The following is an 18,939-nucleotide window of genomic DNA, read 5'->3' as shown; positions in this document are numbered from 1 at the left end:
AAGCGCTTGAACCCTGAATACCCTGAGAAAGAACAGGAGACTTGTGACCTTAGAGTCAGGGAAAAGTGTTCACACCTACCCTCTCTCTATTGCCTTCTGTGTGACCTTAAGAAGGTCTTGACCTCTCAGAGGCACAGTTTCCAAAATTAAATCATGAACCTCTCCCTCTCTAAATCCTAGAAATCATATAAAATTACATGAAATAATGGTTATAACAAAACAAAACTTTGGTACCTTTAAAAAAAACTTAAACTCTGCTTCCCAGCAGGAAAGCCCTCAGAATAACATCTGAGCTTTCAGGTTTTCTGGGAACGTTTGCAAACACTTGGAACTTGAGCACCAAACTAACGATGGCCTGAATTTCCTGTGTTAGGAAAAAACTCGATGCTGTCACATAGGTGTGCAAAATTGAGACCCAAGGATGCCACCTTTCCAATCTGGCTTCCAATGTATGAGATCAAGATGGATCACTTGTGTATACTAGGGCCAAAATATTTCTTGAGATTCGAGTCTGTTTTTGGAAATCTAAGAGCTGCATAGAAGGTCTCTTCCATTCCAAGGGCAGAAATTTAAATATAAGGGAGCTGTCTCCAACTCTGGGTGCTTGGCAGATAAAGAAGATATGACATTCCCAGGATAAGCCAAGCGCCTAAGAAATATGAGAACCTGAGTTAGATATGGGCATGCAAGGTGAATAAAAGCTATCATGTCACAAGGGTCTGCCACGCCTTAGCCTTGATACTGCTACTGACCCAAACTGTGCGACTTCCCACCACCCAAATTCTCTACCACAGAGCCTGGTCTATTCTCAACAGTTACAGAACACTCAAACCACAATTTGTGAACAGAAATTTCACATAAAACTATGCATCCAAATTGTCCGGCCCTGAGAAATGTTTTATTCTAACTCATCACCACAGAACTCTAATGCCTTTAAACCTCTTTCACCATCTCTGATCCCCCACACATACCTTTCCATGAGGTGATTCACATCCTAGGGAGAAAAGGGAAAACATGAGTCAAGAGGTAACAGGCCCTCCCCACTTACAAAGCATCATCACATCCCCACCAACCCTACGGTGGGAATAAAGATGGTCCCAATGTGAGAGCAAATAAGTAAAGATAAGACCCAGGCTAATCATTCCAGAAGACTCATGTGAGGTTGTCAGATTTCCTAAAAGGTAGAAACAGCTTTGAGCCTTGTGGAAGTAAAGCATGAAGCTTCTAGTATCTGGAGTGGAGACATATTTATGAGGAAAACAACAATTCCATAATTTTTTCCCCAAGTGCATGAGATGATATGAATAATGCATGGCTCTTTCATTTATTCAATAGAAATGTAAAGGGATTTGCTATTATTTGCCAAACATCAGGACAGGCTTTGGAGAATCAAAGATGAGTAAATAATCATAATATCCCTCAAGAGGTTTCCATGCCTTTGCTGAGGATACGAGCAATATACGAAGGTAGGCATTTTTCAAGTCTCTCTTCTCATTACACGCTATCTGTAAGTGACCTTGTCCACTCCCTTAAGTTCAACACACATCCATGTCCACTTAATTTCTAACCCTATGTTTTTACTCAGTTTTGTCTCTTAAACGCAGGTTAATGATTTCAGTAGTAAACAGGCCACAGAAACAAGTAGGTTAGGATGTCTAATATGTAACTTACCATTCACCAACCAAACCGTCTCCTTCCTTACACTCCATTGTTCATAAGGTTGCCAATATCCATTCACTCACTGTCCTAAACATTACAATATTTACAACGCACTTCAGTCTCCACCAAGCAATTCAGTCCACATTCTTTGTCTAATTTTTTCAAGTTTTTATTTAATTATTTTTAATTTTTTAAATGTTTTTGAGAGAGGGAGAGAGAGAGAGTACAGGAGAAAAGCAGAGAGAGGGAGAGAGAGAATCCCAAGGAGGCTCCATGCTGTCAGTGCAGAGCCTGACACGGGGCTCGATCTCACAAACTGAGATCATGACCCGATCTGAAATCAAGAGCTGGACACTTAACCAACTGAGCTACTGAGGTGCCCCAAGTTTTTATTTAAAATTCCATTTGGTTAACATACATACATAATACATACTCACATACATACATAACTCATACATAGTATGAGTTCAGTTTAGTCCACTTTCTTAAAGTTTTTAGCCATCTGATTTTATCATCACAGATATTGCTTCATTTGTTTGAACAAATATCTACCAGTATATTTGATGTCCTCTACCTCAGACTTCACGTCCCTCATGTTACCAAAAACTAGGCCAACAGGTGGGTCTCCAAGGGCCATTAAAAATAAATGCTCTCTGTATTAGGGCTTTTGTGTTGTATATGACAAAAATCAAAACTAGATTAAGTAGAGAAAAGGATCTGGGGGCAGTTATAACTTTAATGAAAGCTTAACTTTGAAGCTCAAACCCTGTCATCAAGACCCTATGTCTTTCTCCAAATTCTACTAATTCCCTCTTAATTGACTTTATTCTCAGTTCATAAAGGAAACATGAATCTCCTGATATAAACTCCAGAAGAAAAAAGAACTTCTCTTCCCAATTAAAACAAAAAAAAACCTCTTATGGGTGCATGGCACTGCCCTGCATTGGATCAGGTGCCCATATTAAAAGTATCACTGTAGGGGCGCCTGGGTGGCTCAGTTGGTTAAGCGTCTGACTTTGGCTCAGGTCATGATCTTGTGGTTTGTGGGTTCAAGCCCCGCGTTGGGATCTGTGCCGACAGCTCAGAGCCTGGAGTCTGCTTCAGATTCTGTGCCTCCCTCTCTCTGCCCCTCCCATGTTCGTGCTCTGTCTCTTTACGTCTCAAAAATAAACGTTAAAAAAAATTTTTAAATCATTTATCCAATAATTAAAATTGGTATTAAAATTAGTATTAATCTGAGGTAGATGATGATAGGGTAAGAGGCATGCTGTAATCACTCGAATAACCACTAAGGGGAAAAAAAACTAACACTGAAACAAAACAAAACAAAACAAAACCCCCACAGAAATAGGAAAATTTAAAATTAAACTTAAAATATTTGTTTAACTCAAACAAAGCTAGTCAAGGGAAAACAGAACAATGAAAACTACAGGCAACATATGGAAAGAAAATAGCAATATGATACATTTAAATACAACAACACCAAAAATTGCATTAAATGTTATTGTTTTAACATCCCAATTAAAAGGCAATGATTATACGGGTGCTTGGTGGCTCAGTTGGTTGAGCATCCAACTTTGGCTCAGGTCATGATCCATATTTTGGATCCAAAGACACAAGTACAGTAAAAAGATAGAAAAATATATACCATGCAAGCAGTAATCACAAGATAGCTCGAGTATTTATATTAATACTAGACAAAATAGACTTTAAGACAATAAATATTATGAGAGAATGAGAGGGAAGTTTCAGTATGATAAAAGGTTCAGTATGTCAAGAAAGGATATAACAATTATAAACGTATGTGTACCTAACAGCAGAGCTTCAAAATACACAAAGCAAAACTGAAAGGATTAAACAAAAATAGACAATTTAGTAGTTGTAGATTTCAATAGCTCACTCTCAATAACTGACAGAATAACTTGTATGAAAATCTGCAGATACAGAAGACGTGGATGATACTATCAACCAACTTGACCTAACTGACATCTATAGACTATTATATCTAACAAACGCAGAATATACGTTCTTCTCAAATTCATATAGAAAAAGTTTGTGGACATACACTATTTTAGTCCATGAGACAAGTATCAATACATTCAAATACTGAAATAATAAAATATGTGTTTTCTGACTGCAAAGAAATTAAATTTGAAATCTGCGGCAGAAGAAAAAGTGAGAAATCAAGTATTATTAAATTAAACACACACTTTCTAGGGATTTACCCAAAGAATACAAAAATACAAATTCAAAGGGATACATGCACCCTAATGTAGCATTAGAGCTGCATTATCTACAATAGCCAAATTATTGTAACAGCACAAGTGTCCACTGACTGATGAATGGATAAAGATGTGATATCTATATATAACGGGATATTACTCAGCCATAAAAAAAATGAAATCTTGTCATTTGCAACAACATGGATGGAACTAGAGAGTATTATGCTAAACGAAATAAATGCAATGCATTTATATCATTAAATACTATTATCAGAAAAGATGGTCTCAAATAAGTAATGAATGTTTCTACTTTAAGAAACTAGAAAAAGGATGGCAAACTAAACCCAACACACACATACTCGCATTCATGCGTGCATACACATACATACACAAAGGAAACAATAAAGATAAAAGCAGACACAAATGACACAGAAAGGTTAAAAAAAAACCTAAAGTCAATGAAATAATAGTTGATTCTTGAAGAAAGTCAAGAAAGACAAATTGACCAAAGACAACTAAACTGACCAAAAAAAAAAAAAAAAAGAAAGAAAGAAAAAGAAAAAAGCACACCACCAAAATCAGGAATCAAAGAGGGGACATTACTGTGAGTGTTGGAAAAGCTAGAGGTATTATAAGTGATTATTATGACCACCTTTATGTCTATATATCAGGCAACTTAGAGTGGAATGATCCCTACAAAGACATATATTACAAAGTTGACTTAAGAACTTCAAAAAAATGTAAATAAACCTAATACATATTTTTAAATATTATTTTAAGTCTTTTACAAAAGAAAAGCCCAGAATGAGATGGCTTTACTGGGTGAATTCTATTGAATGTTTTAAGAATAAATAACACTAGTCCTTCACCACCTACTTTTTGTTTGTTTGTTTTTCAGAAACTAGAAAAGGAGGGAGAAGAAAAATCTTAGTTCATTCTATGAGGGAAGAACAAGTCTCAGGATGTGAAGTTCATTTGTCTGTGACCAAGCTGAATCGGGAAGAGGTACCAGATAAGTCCTTAGCACTAGATCACAGATAACAGAGGCCCATAGACTATCCCTGGATACAAAGCAAATTCTCTCCACAGTCAGATTTCTGCACTGAACTTGATAAATAAATATGCAATTGTTCCTTGCTATTTATTCCTATAAGCTCTGACAGAGATGCAGGAAAGGGGTACTCTGCAGGGCCAAAGGAACCTTAGAGTCACCACCAGGAAGAGCAAAGCAACACGGGAGAGAAGGAAACTTGGTCTTCATTTTTCTCAAATCTCAGGTGCTGGCGCTTCTTCCCGAGTCTTACCTGCAGCATGTCCATCGTTGACCCCTGCAGCCGATGTTCCAGATCCGAGATGAGGTCGGTCAACAGCTGGCTGTGCTGGGCCAGTTCATCCTCAGCTTCAGCCAGCCTGCCTAGAACAGCTTTCTCCTCGTTTTCCAAATTCTGCAGCTCCCTCAGCTCCTCATACTCCAGGATGTCCTTCAGTTTTTTAAACTGTGCCTGGATACTTTGTCTCTCAGTTTGCATTTGTTTCTTCAGGAATGAGAAAGAGAGAGAGGTACCTGGGCTATCAGGCCGAGACTAGGAACCAGAAAGAACTCCTTTCTTTGGAAAGTTCTCACAGGGAAATGAAATAGAAGCCAGGGAGCAATTCTTGGGAAAGCTGACTTTTCCTATCATCTTTTCTCCATCACATTCCAAAATAATGGCCTCAAGTTTGCATTATTGAGGCTAACCCTGAGCCCCAATGGGATCCCTGGGTGTGGCTTAGCTTTCACACAGCTGTCCAGGACAACCAAGTCTCCTCATATTATTCTTGACCCCCACCCCTTCACCCTTGGCTGAAAACTGAATGGTGCGGACAGAACCATGAGTCATTGCTAAATGTCTTCCCTAGAAAGATCAAAGACTCAAAATCACAACAGGAACGTAGCACAGAATTCACTAGCCAACTTCTATGTGAATACCTGCTTCTAAACATCTGTGTTCATTTATAATAGGTTCACTTCTCAGCCCCAACCCTTATCAGGGAAAGGATAAAGAAGAGGACCAATCAAATGACTTTTGGACATAGAAACTATCAGGGAACAAAAAGGAAGGAGGCTCTTTGTTAGCAAGGCCCAAGGTCCTGTCTAGATTTTTGTCAAACTCACTCAGGAAACATCTCCTACCTTCCAGGAAGTTCTCTCTTCTCCGATACCAGCTTCCAACATCCTAGCTTCCTGCTGGTCTTCCCTCAGCTTCCATAGAGCTTCCTGGAGCTTCTTCTATGAGACAGGAATCACACCATAGTCAAGCTATGAGATTCCTCAGCATTAGCATAGGGTATAAATGAGGGGAAAAATCAGGCTGATCTCCAAAGAGACAAGAGTTTACAGAACTGGTGAAAATAGCAATTAGAATCCATGACTTGGAAGAAAACTTGAGGTGGTGGTGAATGTGTTCTTTAAGACTCAGGTGATGGACATCACCATCCCCTTGTCAAAAGAGAGTGACTGATTCTCTTTGTATCAGAAGAACAAGCTGAATCCTGCAGCCAAGAAAGAAATTACATCTCAACCTACCCTACTGTTCAACGGAGTGATGAGAGCCTCTCTTGGGCACGAAATCTCCACCCATCTAGCGCAAGGTACAAAAGTATCTACTTTTGGTTAAACCTGTGTGGTAGGGTTACAAAAAGTTGTAATTGAATGGAATGGCCAAAAATGTTCTTTAGGCAAAAAACAAAAACAAACAAACAAACAGAAAAACTGTCTTTCAGGTCTTAGAAGGTGAGAATAGAAAGACAAAATCACAGGCTTGGGCACAGCCTTCGGGTCTATGGTGACAAGGGAATGCAAGTTGAATACAAAGTGGAGATTGCTCATCAAGTATCGTTTTCTGCCCTGTGTTTCCTCCATCCTGGTCTCTTACCTGGTAGTCCTGGGCAATTTCCTCCACGAGGACCGTGTGGTGACCGCGGTGCTCCTGAGACCGTTCGCAAAGCCAGCAAATGATCTTCCCATCCGTCTTACAGAAAAGCAGGAGTTTCTCTTCATGGCGCTCACAGAGATTTATCTTCTGCCCCTCCTCAGGGCTCACCTTGACCTCTCTGAGCCTCTCCACTATGTTGGCCACATGCCAGTTAGGCCGCAGCTCCCCAGTACAGTACCTGATTCGGCACACAGGGCATCTGCTCTCCCCTCCTTGGTTTGTCGTGGACTCCTTGGTCTTTGCAGTGATGCAGGCCTGGCAGAAGCTGTGGCCACAGTCTAGGCTCAGGGGCTGTGTCAGGATGTCCAGGCAGATGGGGCAGGTCACTTCCTCCTGTAAGCATTTCAGGAGTTCAGAAGCCATAGCAGCTGCTCCCTGTCCTGACTTCTGTGGCTCTTCTTGCTCACAGATCCCTGCATGATTGGGAAGGTTAAAAGGGGGCAGAATAAGAAAGGTAGGAATAAAATTACACTAATTGTGCAGAAATCGAGGACAGGCCAAAATCATAATATCGAAGGACAAGAAAGAAAAGGTGGAGAAACAAGAAAGGAGCATGGGGACCTGGTAAACAGGACTTTTCTTAATAATTTCAAGTGCATTACTCCTGGTTCATGTGACAGGACAAATCCCATCTTTATCTGCGACGACTATTATTTTCCTTTTATTTTCCTAAACAAAAAGATGACCTGAGGCCTCCTCTACCAAGACCCTTGTGTGACCTACCATCTCTCTTTCTTTTTCTTTGCCATCTCCAAAACACAGCCCCACTGTAAAAAGCACCCATCCACATATGCCTTTGGGTTTTTATACCTGTCTTTCACTCAGCATGGATGCTGCCCCTGACATCGGTATGGCTCACTCTTACACTTCAGTAAACTCTCAACAAGTTCTCTTATCAAAAAGTCCTGCTCTAACTTACAGTGTAACCACTGACATCACTTACGAGAAGTTTGCAATGATTTCTCTTATCATGACATAATATATGACAGTATGTTTGTGTACACGGTAAAAGCAAACCCTTCATCAGACGTGTGAACAGAGGTGGTAAGTGACTTACAAAGGTCATTTATCTCCAATACAGAGTTTGGATCAACTTAACATATTCAAAGCCCTCCTACAGAGGTCTGTCCCCTATCCCAATGAGCTAATCAAAGGCAAACAAAAGGACCCAATTAACACCCAGAACAATGGAAGGTGTGGGGATGAAGAGATCCAGACCAGCTGAGAGGTTCTGGGAAGTCCAGTGTTTATAACCAGTGAGATTTCAGCGTGGCCAGGAAATAAACCAGGGACATTAACAGGAACCTAAAGGTGTGTATGTAGGGGGACAGTAAGGGAGATGGTATATACTCATAGGATCATATAAGTCAAATACCTGAAAAAAAAAATAGAAACACAGATGAAATGTTAGTCTTGACAAAGAAGTCTCAAAATATTGGGCAAGTTTATTCAATTAATTATCATTAATGATGAATTAAATGCCAGCAACTTGACTAATACCCATAAACACCAAAACAAGTCTAAACAGAGGGTTTAAACCCAAACGAGCAAGGGGGGGGGGAGAGAGAAAGAGAGAGAGAGAAAGACTGAGAGAGAGAGAGAGAGAGAGAGAGAAATCAAGAAACAGACTCTTAACTATAGAGAACAAACTGATGGTTACCAGAGGGGATGTGAGGGGGGGATGGGTTAAATAGGCAAGGAAGATTAAGGAGGGCACTTGCTGTGATGAGCATAATGTGTCATATGAAGCGCTGAATCACTATATTGTACACCTGAAACTAATATAACACTATACGTGAACCATATTGGAACTAAAATTTTTAAAAACAGAGGGTTTAAACCACTATGGACTTGGCATTCATAAATTAAGTAATAGACCACACACACATATACACACACACACACATACACAGCGTGTGCAAGAAGATGTGGAAAACACTACTAGAGAGATGCACATACTGTTGGGAAAACAAATAATGGGGTAAATAAAGGGTTATCCAAGAATTCCAACTTGAAAACAGAAGGGTTGAATTGAAAGCTGAAGAAAATGAAGGAAAGATGGGATGAGACAGGGGACACAATGTACTGGGTAGAGGAAGTGATCTGGTCACAGAAAACATGTCACCTTGTATGAGTTTTAAAAGGTCAGTGTGGCTGGGGTGCAGAAAATTGCTGGGCCTTTGACATCACATGAGCCTTCAGTGGCCATCAAATAGAACACTCCCCAAATTACACAACGTTTAGGGAATCTTTTCCAAGAGCAGGGAGAAATTATCAAGGTTTTCTCATCAGAGATGAGTAGGAGCATATTTAGCTCTGCACTCAGGCTGTGTGACAGATTAGGTGGATCCAGTGTGGAACTGGGAAGGTCAGGTGGGATGCCCACACAGCAACTCGGAGAAGGAGGACGATAGCTCGAGGGACAAGTTGATGAAGGAAACGGAGGGCAGCAGATAAGAGTGAGAGATAAGATGAGGTAAAAGGATAGGGTTGGGAGTTGGGAACAAGGGGTTAACATCAGGCTTGGGATCTTTCTTCTGGTAAAGGTAACACTGGTTTACTCTTCTGGCGGGTAGTTTCTTGTTCGTTTTTCTGGGAAACCTACCAGGTTACAATGAAGTGGAAGGTCAGTTGTCTTGCAAGGCCACAATATTAACAGCAAAAATGGCTTGATGTGTAAAGTGCATTGGGACTAGGAAGACTTTACACAGACCTTAAATGTGGGCTGGTAAGCAAAGACTCGCTTTTCACAAGGGGATTGTGACTCTTTGGGCCAAATAGGTCTTGTTTAGGCCCCTGGAAGCTGTATTCATAGGATTTCACCAGGTAATCAGCCCTTTGTAGCGCTAGGCTTATGGATGGCAGGCTCACCCACATCTACCTAGTCTGGTTTCTTAAGAAGCTGAGATACCAGGGATAAAATACCTCCTGTATCACTGTAAGGGCCATCACTGATGGCTCACCTGAAGCAGCCATGCCAGCATGCTGTGTCTCCTGTCCTCTAGCCCCCAGATAAGCTAAATGAACCTGGAGGTTTGCGTCTTGTCAGGTTGCATGGATGGAAATGGTGACCCAAAGTGGAAACTACCGCCAGTGGTCAGTCACCGCAACTGCAGCTGGAGGGTGTCACACAGTGGTAGCACAATGACACTCATTCTCTGATGGCCCTGTGGCCACAGTCTAGATTCAGGGGTTCTGTCAGGAGCTCCAGGCAAACAGGGGTATGTGGCAAAAAACAGAGAAAGGGAAGATCTCAGTAATGATTAAGGTTTTGATGGCTGCCAAGGTTTGATGGTAAAGAACGATCTCCAGTATGAGACAACCGATAAGGTTTCCCTTTGCTCCACACAAGGGAGGGGAAAGCTATGAAGGCAGCATGGAGATCAATTTAAATCTACTAAAACTGTCCACTCATGCCACGTTCATCATGCATAAAGGAAACCTGATGAGAATAAGGCAGCCATGCACTGCAAATATAATCCAGCTAATGGTAAAGATACTGAAAATAGTTCAAAGACCATATGAAGTAAGCCCCCAGCTGGAGAGACCATGGGTCAGATGAAGCTCTGACAAACAGGAAGATCAGAGGTAGGTATCTTATCAGAGGTAGATATTATATGTACCTATTACACAATAAAATCTACCCCTATTACATGATAATATCTAGCCAAGCTATGTTATGAACATGGAGTGAGGCCTCCAATTATTTCTCATCCCATTCAAGATACAAACAGTGCAGAGAAGCATCAAGAGCCTTCTACGGGAGGGAGCAACAGCGAATGCATCCTGCTGTAGGGCTGTGGGGTTTATTTTCACACTAGGGCTATAAGGAGCTAATGACAAAGCAGCTGCTGTCACCACTGACACAGGAAGAAGAATGGGCAAAGGGGCTGGAGTTGCCATACGTGGGGGAGGAGCTCACTGCTACTTAAGCCGTGACCCAAGGGCTCTGTGGCAATCTGGGAGATAGATACGGGAACATGAGTGGTATCTGCCTGACAGAACTCCCGGGTCAGCTGGCTGCCACAGGTGTCAGGACCCTACTCATGGGTCTTCTCCATACATCTGAGCTCGTGAGAATGCAAACTCGACATGTTCCAGAGGCAAGAGCTAAGGACAAGCAAAAGGACACAAAAAGACAATTAACTATGTAAAAGTCCAAACAGTAAAGATACACACAAAATTTGATTCTTTGGTGACTAAACCAAACTGTTTCTCTAAGTATGATGAAGCCACGAGTTATGGACATATATGGGAAAGAGTCACTTTGCCTAAGTAGAATGGGAAAAGAAAATTGTGCTGTTTCATTTGCCAGGTAGTCACCTAATACTATTTAATATGAACTCCTTATAAAACTAGCAAAATGAAAAAGGAAGCAGAAAAGTAAACAAATCGATTCTAAAACCCTGTGATCATTGGCATGACGAGGTGTACTATATGAGTTCAGAAGTCAGGTGCCAGTCACTGACCAGTGGCTGAGAGGGGCACAAGGAATATGCAGCAGAGGTAATAACCTCCAAAATCAGCTTTGATAAAGTGACGTTTGGTCAGATGAAGTAAAGTCAGGCAGGGTGGGAGAAGAGATCTGACGTGACGGGTGTCCCCCATCCCGCTGTAAGGGGGATGCAGCTGTACCTCCTATGGGAAGGGGGTGGAGTAAACAGAGGCTCCCCTGCTGTAAACTCCCTTCCCTCCTGGCTCTCAGGATTCTGTAACATACTTCTTCCCACATCTTGTTACATCGTTAACAACAATCAAACTCATTTTGTTTATTAAAAGTTAGAAAAGACCCCACATCTGGAGAATGCTCCCCTCACTCCTGATCTCTCGGGCAACCTGTTTCCGAGGCAGATATGGCCTGGAGAAGGATGAGTAAGGTTGGTCATTCTCAAGGACCTTCTAGACGAGTTCACAGATGAAGGCTGCAGGTCCTGCCGGTTATCACCCCACCAAGCTCCTAGGCACAGACAGGCCAAGGTAGTGAAAATTTATCTAGAGTCATGCAGAAATACTTTATTGTTAGGCGATAGGCATTCAAACGTTAGGATTCAAAGATCCTTCTGCCTTCGCTCTTGCTGTGGAGAGCAGGAACTTTCTACCTCTGAAAAATGGAGGATTCTGGCTTGTCCTCAGCAAGGTGCAATTCACACTTGCAGAATGGGGAGGAGAATCTCCAGGGTAGACTCTGCCTGGAGAAATGAAGGTTCCTTCCAAGAAAGAACAAAGCCCTTCCATTCCAGTCTTCACAGCTCCCTTCTTTGAGGACTGCGCCTCCTCCAGCCGGCCTTCCCCACCCTCCCCGCCCCCCACACCCCCTCCCCCGACTTGCACCCCTACCCGGCACTCTCAGCAGGAAGGCTGCAAACTGGGCGTTGCCCCGCCCTTCACAGCAGCTGCGAGACCCCACGTTAGACTCACCCCAAAATTCGGTTCTTCTCCCCACCGCTTCCCTCCGCAAACTACTGCACACAGCTTCCTACACCAGAGGAGAAGTCGTGCCTCCCCGAAAAAGAGTAGAGGCAGACGTGGTCAGGATCCTGTCCCCAAACCAGGCGCTAATCTCCGCTGAGACCCGGAGGAGCAAAGTGAAAACGGAAGTTGAATTCTTGGGGGAAGGCAGGACAGGAGGAGAGGCCACCGACCAATGGGAGGCCTCCGCATAGGACCCCCCTCCCGCCCCCCAGGAAAATGACCAGGTTTCCGAGCCGCGGCCGGATGGGCCCGGGATTGCGCTCCTGCTGTTCCCGTGCTTTACCAGGGTTAAGGCGTCCTTTGGAGAAGGAGGCTTACCCGAGCAGTGTAACTTCGCACACACCCGCCTTGCCTTTTTCCGCTACAAATGAGCTGTCATGGGGAGGGAATAAAATTCCTCCTTTTCCACAAGGAGGACCCGCACTTGAGGCTGGCCTGGGGTGGCCACGTGGGCAGGCTGTCTACAGTTCCGCATCCCCCGCTGGGGTCTGTGAATCTGACCGGTGTGTGTCCTCATCGGCGTGTGAGAGGGCAGGACTGTGCAAATCTGGCGTTACCTCACTCAGGTGGTCAGTCAGGGGCTGTCACAGAGTGGTAGTACAGCGAAGCTGACCCTTCAGATTGTGGATTCAAGACGGCCAAAAATGACGCTCTTTCTACGGAGGCTGGGAAGATGGAGCTGTTTCAAGTGTCACGTTGGGCAACGCATCTAATACTTTTCAGCATATAATCTCTAAAATCCTAGCATAATAAAAACGAAGCAGGAAAATTATCGTGAAGGTTAATGTCATGTGTCAACTTGACTGGCCCCGAGGTTGCCCAGATTAAACATTTCTGGGTCTGTCTGGGAAGTGGTTGTTTCTAGATGAGATTATCATCCAAATCTGTAGACTCAGGTTGTCTTCACCAGTGTTGTTGGGCATCATTGAATTTGTTGCGGGGCCTGAGAAGAAAAAGGGATTCATCCCTTTTATTTCCTGCCTGCCTGCCTGCCTGAGCCGGGATACAGGTCCTCTCCTGTCCTTGGACTGGAATTTACACCATTACCCACCCCAGTTCTCAAGCCTTTGGTCTCGGACTGAATTACGCCACCAGCTTTCCTAGGTCTCCACTTTGCAGCCACCAGATCCTGGAACTTCTCAGCCCCAAATAATCATGTGAGCCAATTCCTCATAATAAATCTCCTTCATATTGGTTCTGTTTCTCTGGAGAACCCTAACAATTCTAAAATTCTATGTCAAGTGGCATTGGTGAAGTGTGATAATGACAATGGTAACAAAACAGGGGAGCTGTGCAGTTTCAAAGAATGCATGCCAAACAGTGATGTAGGAGAGCCAACTGTACAAGGAGGGTGTTGTAAGGGTGATAATGTTTAACATTTTTTTTTGTTTGTTTGTTTTTAAAGGAGAGAGAGACAGAGTGCAAGCGGAGGAGGGGCAGAGAGAGAAGGAGACACAGAATCTGAAGCAGGCTCCAGGCTCTGAACTGTCAGCACAGAGGCAGAGGCAGACAGAAGGCTCGAACCCAGGAACAATGAGACCATGACCTGAGCTGAAGTCAGACGCTTAGCTGACTGAGCCATCAGGTGCCCCTGATAATGTTTAAAAAGTCAACTTTAATCCCAAAAGACCTGCTCAGATAAGAGGAAGTCACTGTAAAAAAAAAAAAAAAAAAAAAAAAAAAAGGAGTTTTGATGGGCTCTGCAGTCTGAATGAGTCAGTCTGGAATGTAGCTGTCATTCACAGGAGGAAAGGTAGTTAAAATACAGAAGCTTTCCTACTCTCTCTTTTCTCATGGTTCTTAGGATGTTGTTAACATGCCCCTTCTTCTGATGTCCTTTCATATTATTTAACACCAAACAAGCATCTCATTTTGTTTTATTCACAGTCGTCAAGATGCCCCTTATGGAAATCCTTCCTATGTGCTCTGGCTGATCTCCCAGGTGAGCTCAGTTTCTGGGTGGCAGCAATGACCCAAGGAGAAGGATGAGCAAAGTTAGTAATTTTGTGTGTGTGAGCTGCTGGAGATCTCGGAGTTTGAATTTGGAAAACTTGTAGGACTAGAAAACACCAAAGGAGCTGTAGAGGGACTGACTGTCATACCATTAAGGTTCCCAGACCCAGGGACGGGGTGTTAGGAATTTATGTGGAGAGCACTGCAGAAATCCTACATGATTAATACTGACAGGTGTTAAATTGTTAAGCTTCAAAGAACTTTCTGACTTTACCCTACTGTCTTCCTCATAGCATCTTTTGCATCCCTGAGCAAAACCAGGCCTCTCTCTCTCTTCTGTTGCACTCAGTGCACAACTGGTCCAGAGTCCTGGGCCATGGCCCACAGAGATGCCATAAGTTCTTTATCTAGGGCTTCCGTTGCTTGAATTTCTCTCTGACAGTCCTTGCTGAAACAAGATTACTCCTGGAGGTGAGGACTCAACCACTATACCTTGAGTTAGAAAATGAATATGCAGGGCGCCTGGGTGGATCAGTCAGGTGAGTGCTGATTTCAAGGTTCATGGGTTTGAGCCAGGCATTGGGCTCTGTGCTGACAGCTCGGAGCCTGGAGCCCGCTTCGGATTCTGTGTCTCCCTCTCTCTCTCTGCCCCTGCTCTGCTTGTGCTCTGTCTCTCAAAAATAAACATTAAAAAATTAGGGGAGCCCAGGTGGCTCAGTCGGTTAAGCATCAGACTTCAGCTTGGGCCATGATCTCATGGTCTGTGACTTTGAGCCTCGCATCAGGCTCTATGCTGACAGCTCAAAACCTGGAGCCTGCTTTGGATTCTGTCTCTCTCTCTCTCTCTCTCTCTCTCTCTGCCCCTCCCCGGCTTGTGCTCTGTTTCTCTATCAAAAAAAAATAAACATTAAAAAATTTTAATTTAATATGCAGAAGTGCAAAGCAACAGAGAGAAATGCAGCAGGAAACCTACTGTATTACTGATATTATCAGTGGCAATATCAGTGGCCACCCCCAACTTCAAGTTTCATGAGGTTAGGCAGGGACTTTCCCTATTTTGTTGCTTATTGCTTCAGATCTATTAGAAGTCATTTCATATAAAGAATGATAAATAGATAGATACACAGATATATAATTTTAAAAACATTTTTAATTGAATGGAACATTTTGATGATAAATCATGCTTCTATACACTGTTCTTGCTCTGAACACAGTTGCTGCCACATCATAGAATTCAGTTACTCTTCTGATATCAATAACATATATTGGATTCCCCTTTGATCATTTTTTATTGAAGTATAATTGACATACATTATATTAGTTTAGGTGTACAACATAATGTTTCAACATTTGTACACATTGTGAAATGTTCACCACAATAAATCAAGTTCCTATCTATCACCATAGGGAATCAAGAAAATGTTTTCTTTCCTGTGATGAGAAAGCTTAAGATTTACTTTTGTAGCAACTTTCAAATTTGCAACACAGTATTATTTGCTATAGTCATCAGGCTGTATGTTACATGAGTTATTTTATAAGTGGAAGTCTTTACCTCTTGATCCCCTTCATCCATTTTGCCCACCTCCAAACCCCCATCTCTAGCAACCACCAATCTGATCTCTGTATCTATGAATTTTGTTTCATTTGCTTGTTTTGTTTTTTAGATTACACGTATAAGTGAAAACATATGGTATTTGTCTTTCTCTGTCTAAATTCACTTAGCATTACACCCTCAAGGCCCATCTGTGTTGTTGAATGTCAAGATTGCATTCTTTTTTATGGCTGAGTAGTATTCCATTGCATATATCTCACGTCTTTTTTATCCATTCATCCATTGATGGGCTCTGGGTTTGTTTCCACATTTCACAAATTGTAATCAATTTTTCACATCTCCTCTTTTCTTCCTACGGTTTACGTGGATTGGTGTTTTATCTGTTTCCACCGATATACTTTAACCACGTTAAGTTTTGCTTTTTTTACCCTAAGATTTTCTCAAATGCAAAAAGTATTAAAAATCCACGGGCCAAAGGGGGAGATATTTCATTAGATTCCTCTGCAAGCAGGAGATGTAATGACTGGAGGGGAAATACAGAGCCCTAAGAAAGATTTCTTTTTCCCGGTAACTCAGAAGATAATAAGCTGGCATGTGGAACATAGACACATACTCCGCTCTGGTGAGAAAATATGTTTGGTGAGAGAAGCATAGTAAATTCAGATGTTCTGCTTGGCCAAGTTTTCAGGTATCTTGACAGGACCTGACTTCCCCACTGATTTCTCTCAGCTGCAAAGCTAATGTTTCCTAAGAATGTCCCAAGATACTGACCATGGATGTGGGGTCATTTCAGAGATTCAGATGAAGAGGAGTAAAACCATGGATATTGGATCTGTGCAAGGATTGGCAAAGGAAGAAGTACTGGGTAGAGAAGAGGTCCTTGGGTGAGGAAGCTCATTTCTTGTGAACACTGCAATCAATACCACTATGCTGCACTCGTCACACAGCGAGACTCTGAGCTCTCCAGTCCCCTCCAGTTTTAACCAGATATACCTAAAAACACATCTGTTCCTACTATGTCTGCATTAACCATCCTACTCCATCCCATTATTCCCTTTCTGAAATATGTGGGAATGCAAAATGGTATAACCACTTTGAACAAAATCTGGAAGTTTGTATAAAAAAGAAAAAAAAATACTAAAATTCAACAATTGAACTTATAGCTTAGGATACCCAGGACAAACAAAACTTGTTCTGTTTCCACAAACAGAGGTATTTATTCTAACAAAACAGTACCCGTTACCTATACGTCAACACTATGAACCTTGAACAACTGTAAGAACAAAACAAAAAACATGAAGGCACTAGAGAGTGACAAAACACTAGAATCTACAGTGTAATTGACCATGGGAAGAAGGGAATACTACTGGAGGAGTTTCCTGGTTTTGTGGGTTTTTATTTGAAAGCAAACCTCAATTAGTAATAAGTAGGACATTAAAACTCAGCAACATACAGACTTATTAACTTGAAGAGCAAGAAGAATAATTTGAGGATGTACCTGCAGCTGAAAAATGGCAAAAGAATGTCTGTGAAAGAGAGATCCAGAGAAGGAAATCCCAAACTGTACGTACACACTCAGCAACAATCAGAACTACACATGTTTGAGACAGATACCAAGTAGCCCAAATAGAGCCACAAGAACTGACTAGAGATTTCACCTGCTGCAAAATGCAGGGGAGAATTTAGGATTTGAGTTCAACCAAGTTAACTACCTGAAGAAAAAAATATTCTTCAGAAAAATTAACAGAATCCAGAGTCTTTACATCCCATTCACAATTCCCCTGGGGGAATTTTAGGTACATGTTAAAATTGTTTAACATACAAAGAAAATAGAAAACATGGTCCATACTCAAGAGCAAAAGCAATCAATAGAGATCAACTCCAAGATAATCCAGATATCATATTTACAAGGATTTACAACAAAAAAGACAAGGACTTAACAGCAGCCCTCAAATCTAAGGTTAAGGTTATGAAAGAAAATATGGTTATACTAATGAGCAAATAGGAAATGTCAAAAGACAAATAAAAATAGTTTTGTTAATTGAAATTCTGAAACTAAAAGCCACAATCACTCAAAAAATAATGTAGGACTGGCTTAAGAGAAATTCAGGATCACAAAAGAAAGACTAAGTGAACTTCAAAGTAGATTAATACAAATTATCCAATATGAAAACAATGAACAGAGCTTCAATAATCTGTGAAAAAAATTATCAAGGTACTGACATAGGCTTAAACCACAGAACAACTACTAAAGTACAACAATAACAAAACTATAAAGGTAGTTGAATTAAATGAGAAACAAAAAGGTAAAAAGTGCACATTCATTTTACATACATGCAGAAAAGCATGCACAAAGACATTCTAAAATAAAAGGAGAAAGGATGGAAGCGGGTAAGCTCAGGTGTAGATGAGCCCAGGACAAGAGGTGCCACACAGAAGTGGATGAGAGACTAAGAAGGTTCAGGAACTCGGTGGGCACAGGGTGATGGGGCCTGGACAGTTCAAAGGATTAAAATATGGATAAGCAGTCTGAGAAAAGCAACATTTAGAAAATTTGTAGATGAGTGATCCATGGTTTGTGACATTGAAAAATGAGACAATGCCTGCTTCATAGTCTAGGAAAACCCCAACATGACAGGGAGGAACAGCCATGGAAAGAGTCAAGACCTTGGGATCAGATGTGTAAGACTCCTCAAAGGCTTTATACTCAAATTTATTCTGTAACCCAATAACCCAGTAGCCAAATTGAGGTTTGTATCTGGAGAAGACATTTTGATAATCTGTACCTTGTCTAACAGCATATTTTATATTACGGAAACATGTTCTACAGTATACTCCTAGGATCCAAGCAGTCTTCTTGGACACATCTATTTCCCAGTAATGTTTCCCTGAAGAGAAGTTTTGGGAGCCCAAGATACCATAATTATAAGATTTAACAGGCCAAATTGGCATAGGCATTACTTGTCTCTGATCTTCTGAAAGGACAAGGTTTAAATTTAGGTTGATTGGATTCAGTGTGATGTCCACTGTAGGGAAAAAAAATTATAAGATCAGGTAAGATATATGAGATAGGTTTATCTAGTGAAGAGGGACCATGGGAAGAGAC

General features: G+C 41.7%; 1 protein-coding gene and 1 long non-coding RNA gene across 9 annotated transcripts in view; one reads left to right on the top strand and one right to left on the bottom strand.

The window, feature by feature from the left end:
• The window catches only part of TRIM5 (tripartite motif containing 5), a 38,252-nt gene that overhangs the window by 2,107 nt on the left and 17,206 nt on the right, over positions 1-18,939 (bottom strand). For 5 of the 8 annotated variants that reach the window (XM_045038022.1, XM_045038021.1, XM_006937032.4 and 2 more), the window contains 4 exons: positions 6,797-7,269; positions 6,055-6,150; positions 5,186-5,416; positions 972-994 (listed from right to left, as the gene is read on the bottom strand). In XM_045038022.1, coding sequence (XP_044893957.1) covers positions 972-994; positions 5,186-5,416; positions 6,055-6,150; positions 6,797-7,269 — 823 coding nt within the window. 8 annotated transcript variants of the gene reach the window in all.
• LOC109491979 lies at positions 1,361-4,890 on the top strand. Its single transcript, XR_006586323.1, has 3 exons — positions 1,361-1,466; positions 2,180-2,277; positions 4,780-4,890. It is a non-coding gene; the product is annotated as an uncharacterized LOC109491979 (long non-coding RNA).

Source organism: Felis catus, chromosome D1, assembly GCF_018350175.1.
Source record: "Felis catus isolate Fca126 chromosome D1, F.catus_Fca126_mat1.0, whole genome shotgun sequence".
Taxonomy (NCBI): domain Eukaryota; kingdom Metazoa; phylum Chordata; class Mammalia; order Carnivora; family Felidae; genus Felis; species Felis catus.
This window is presented reverse-complemented; position numbering and strand designations above follow the sequence as displayed.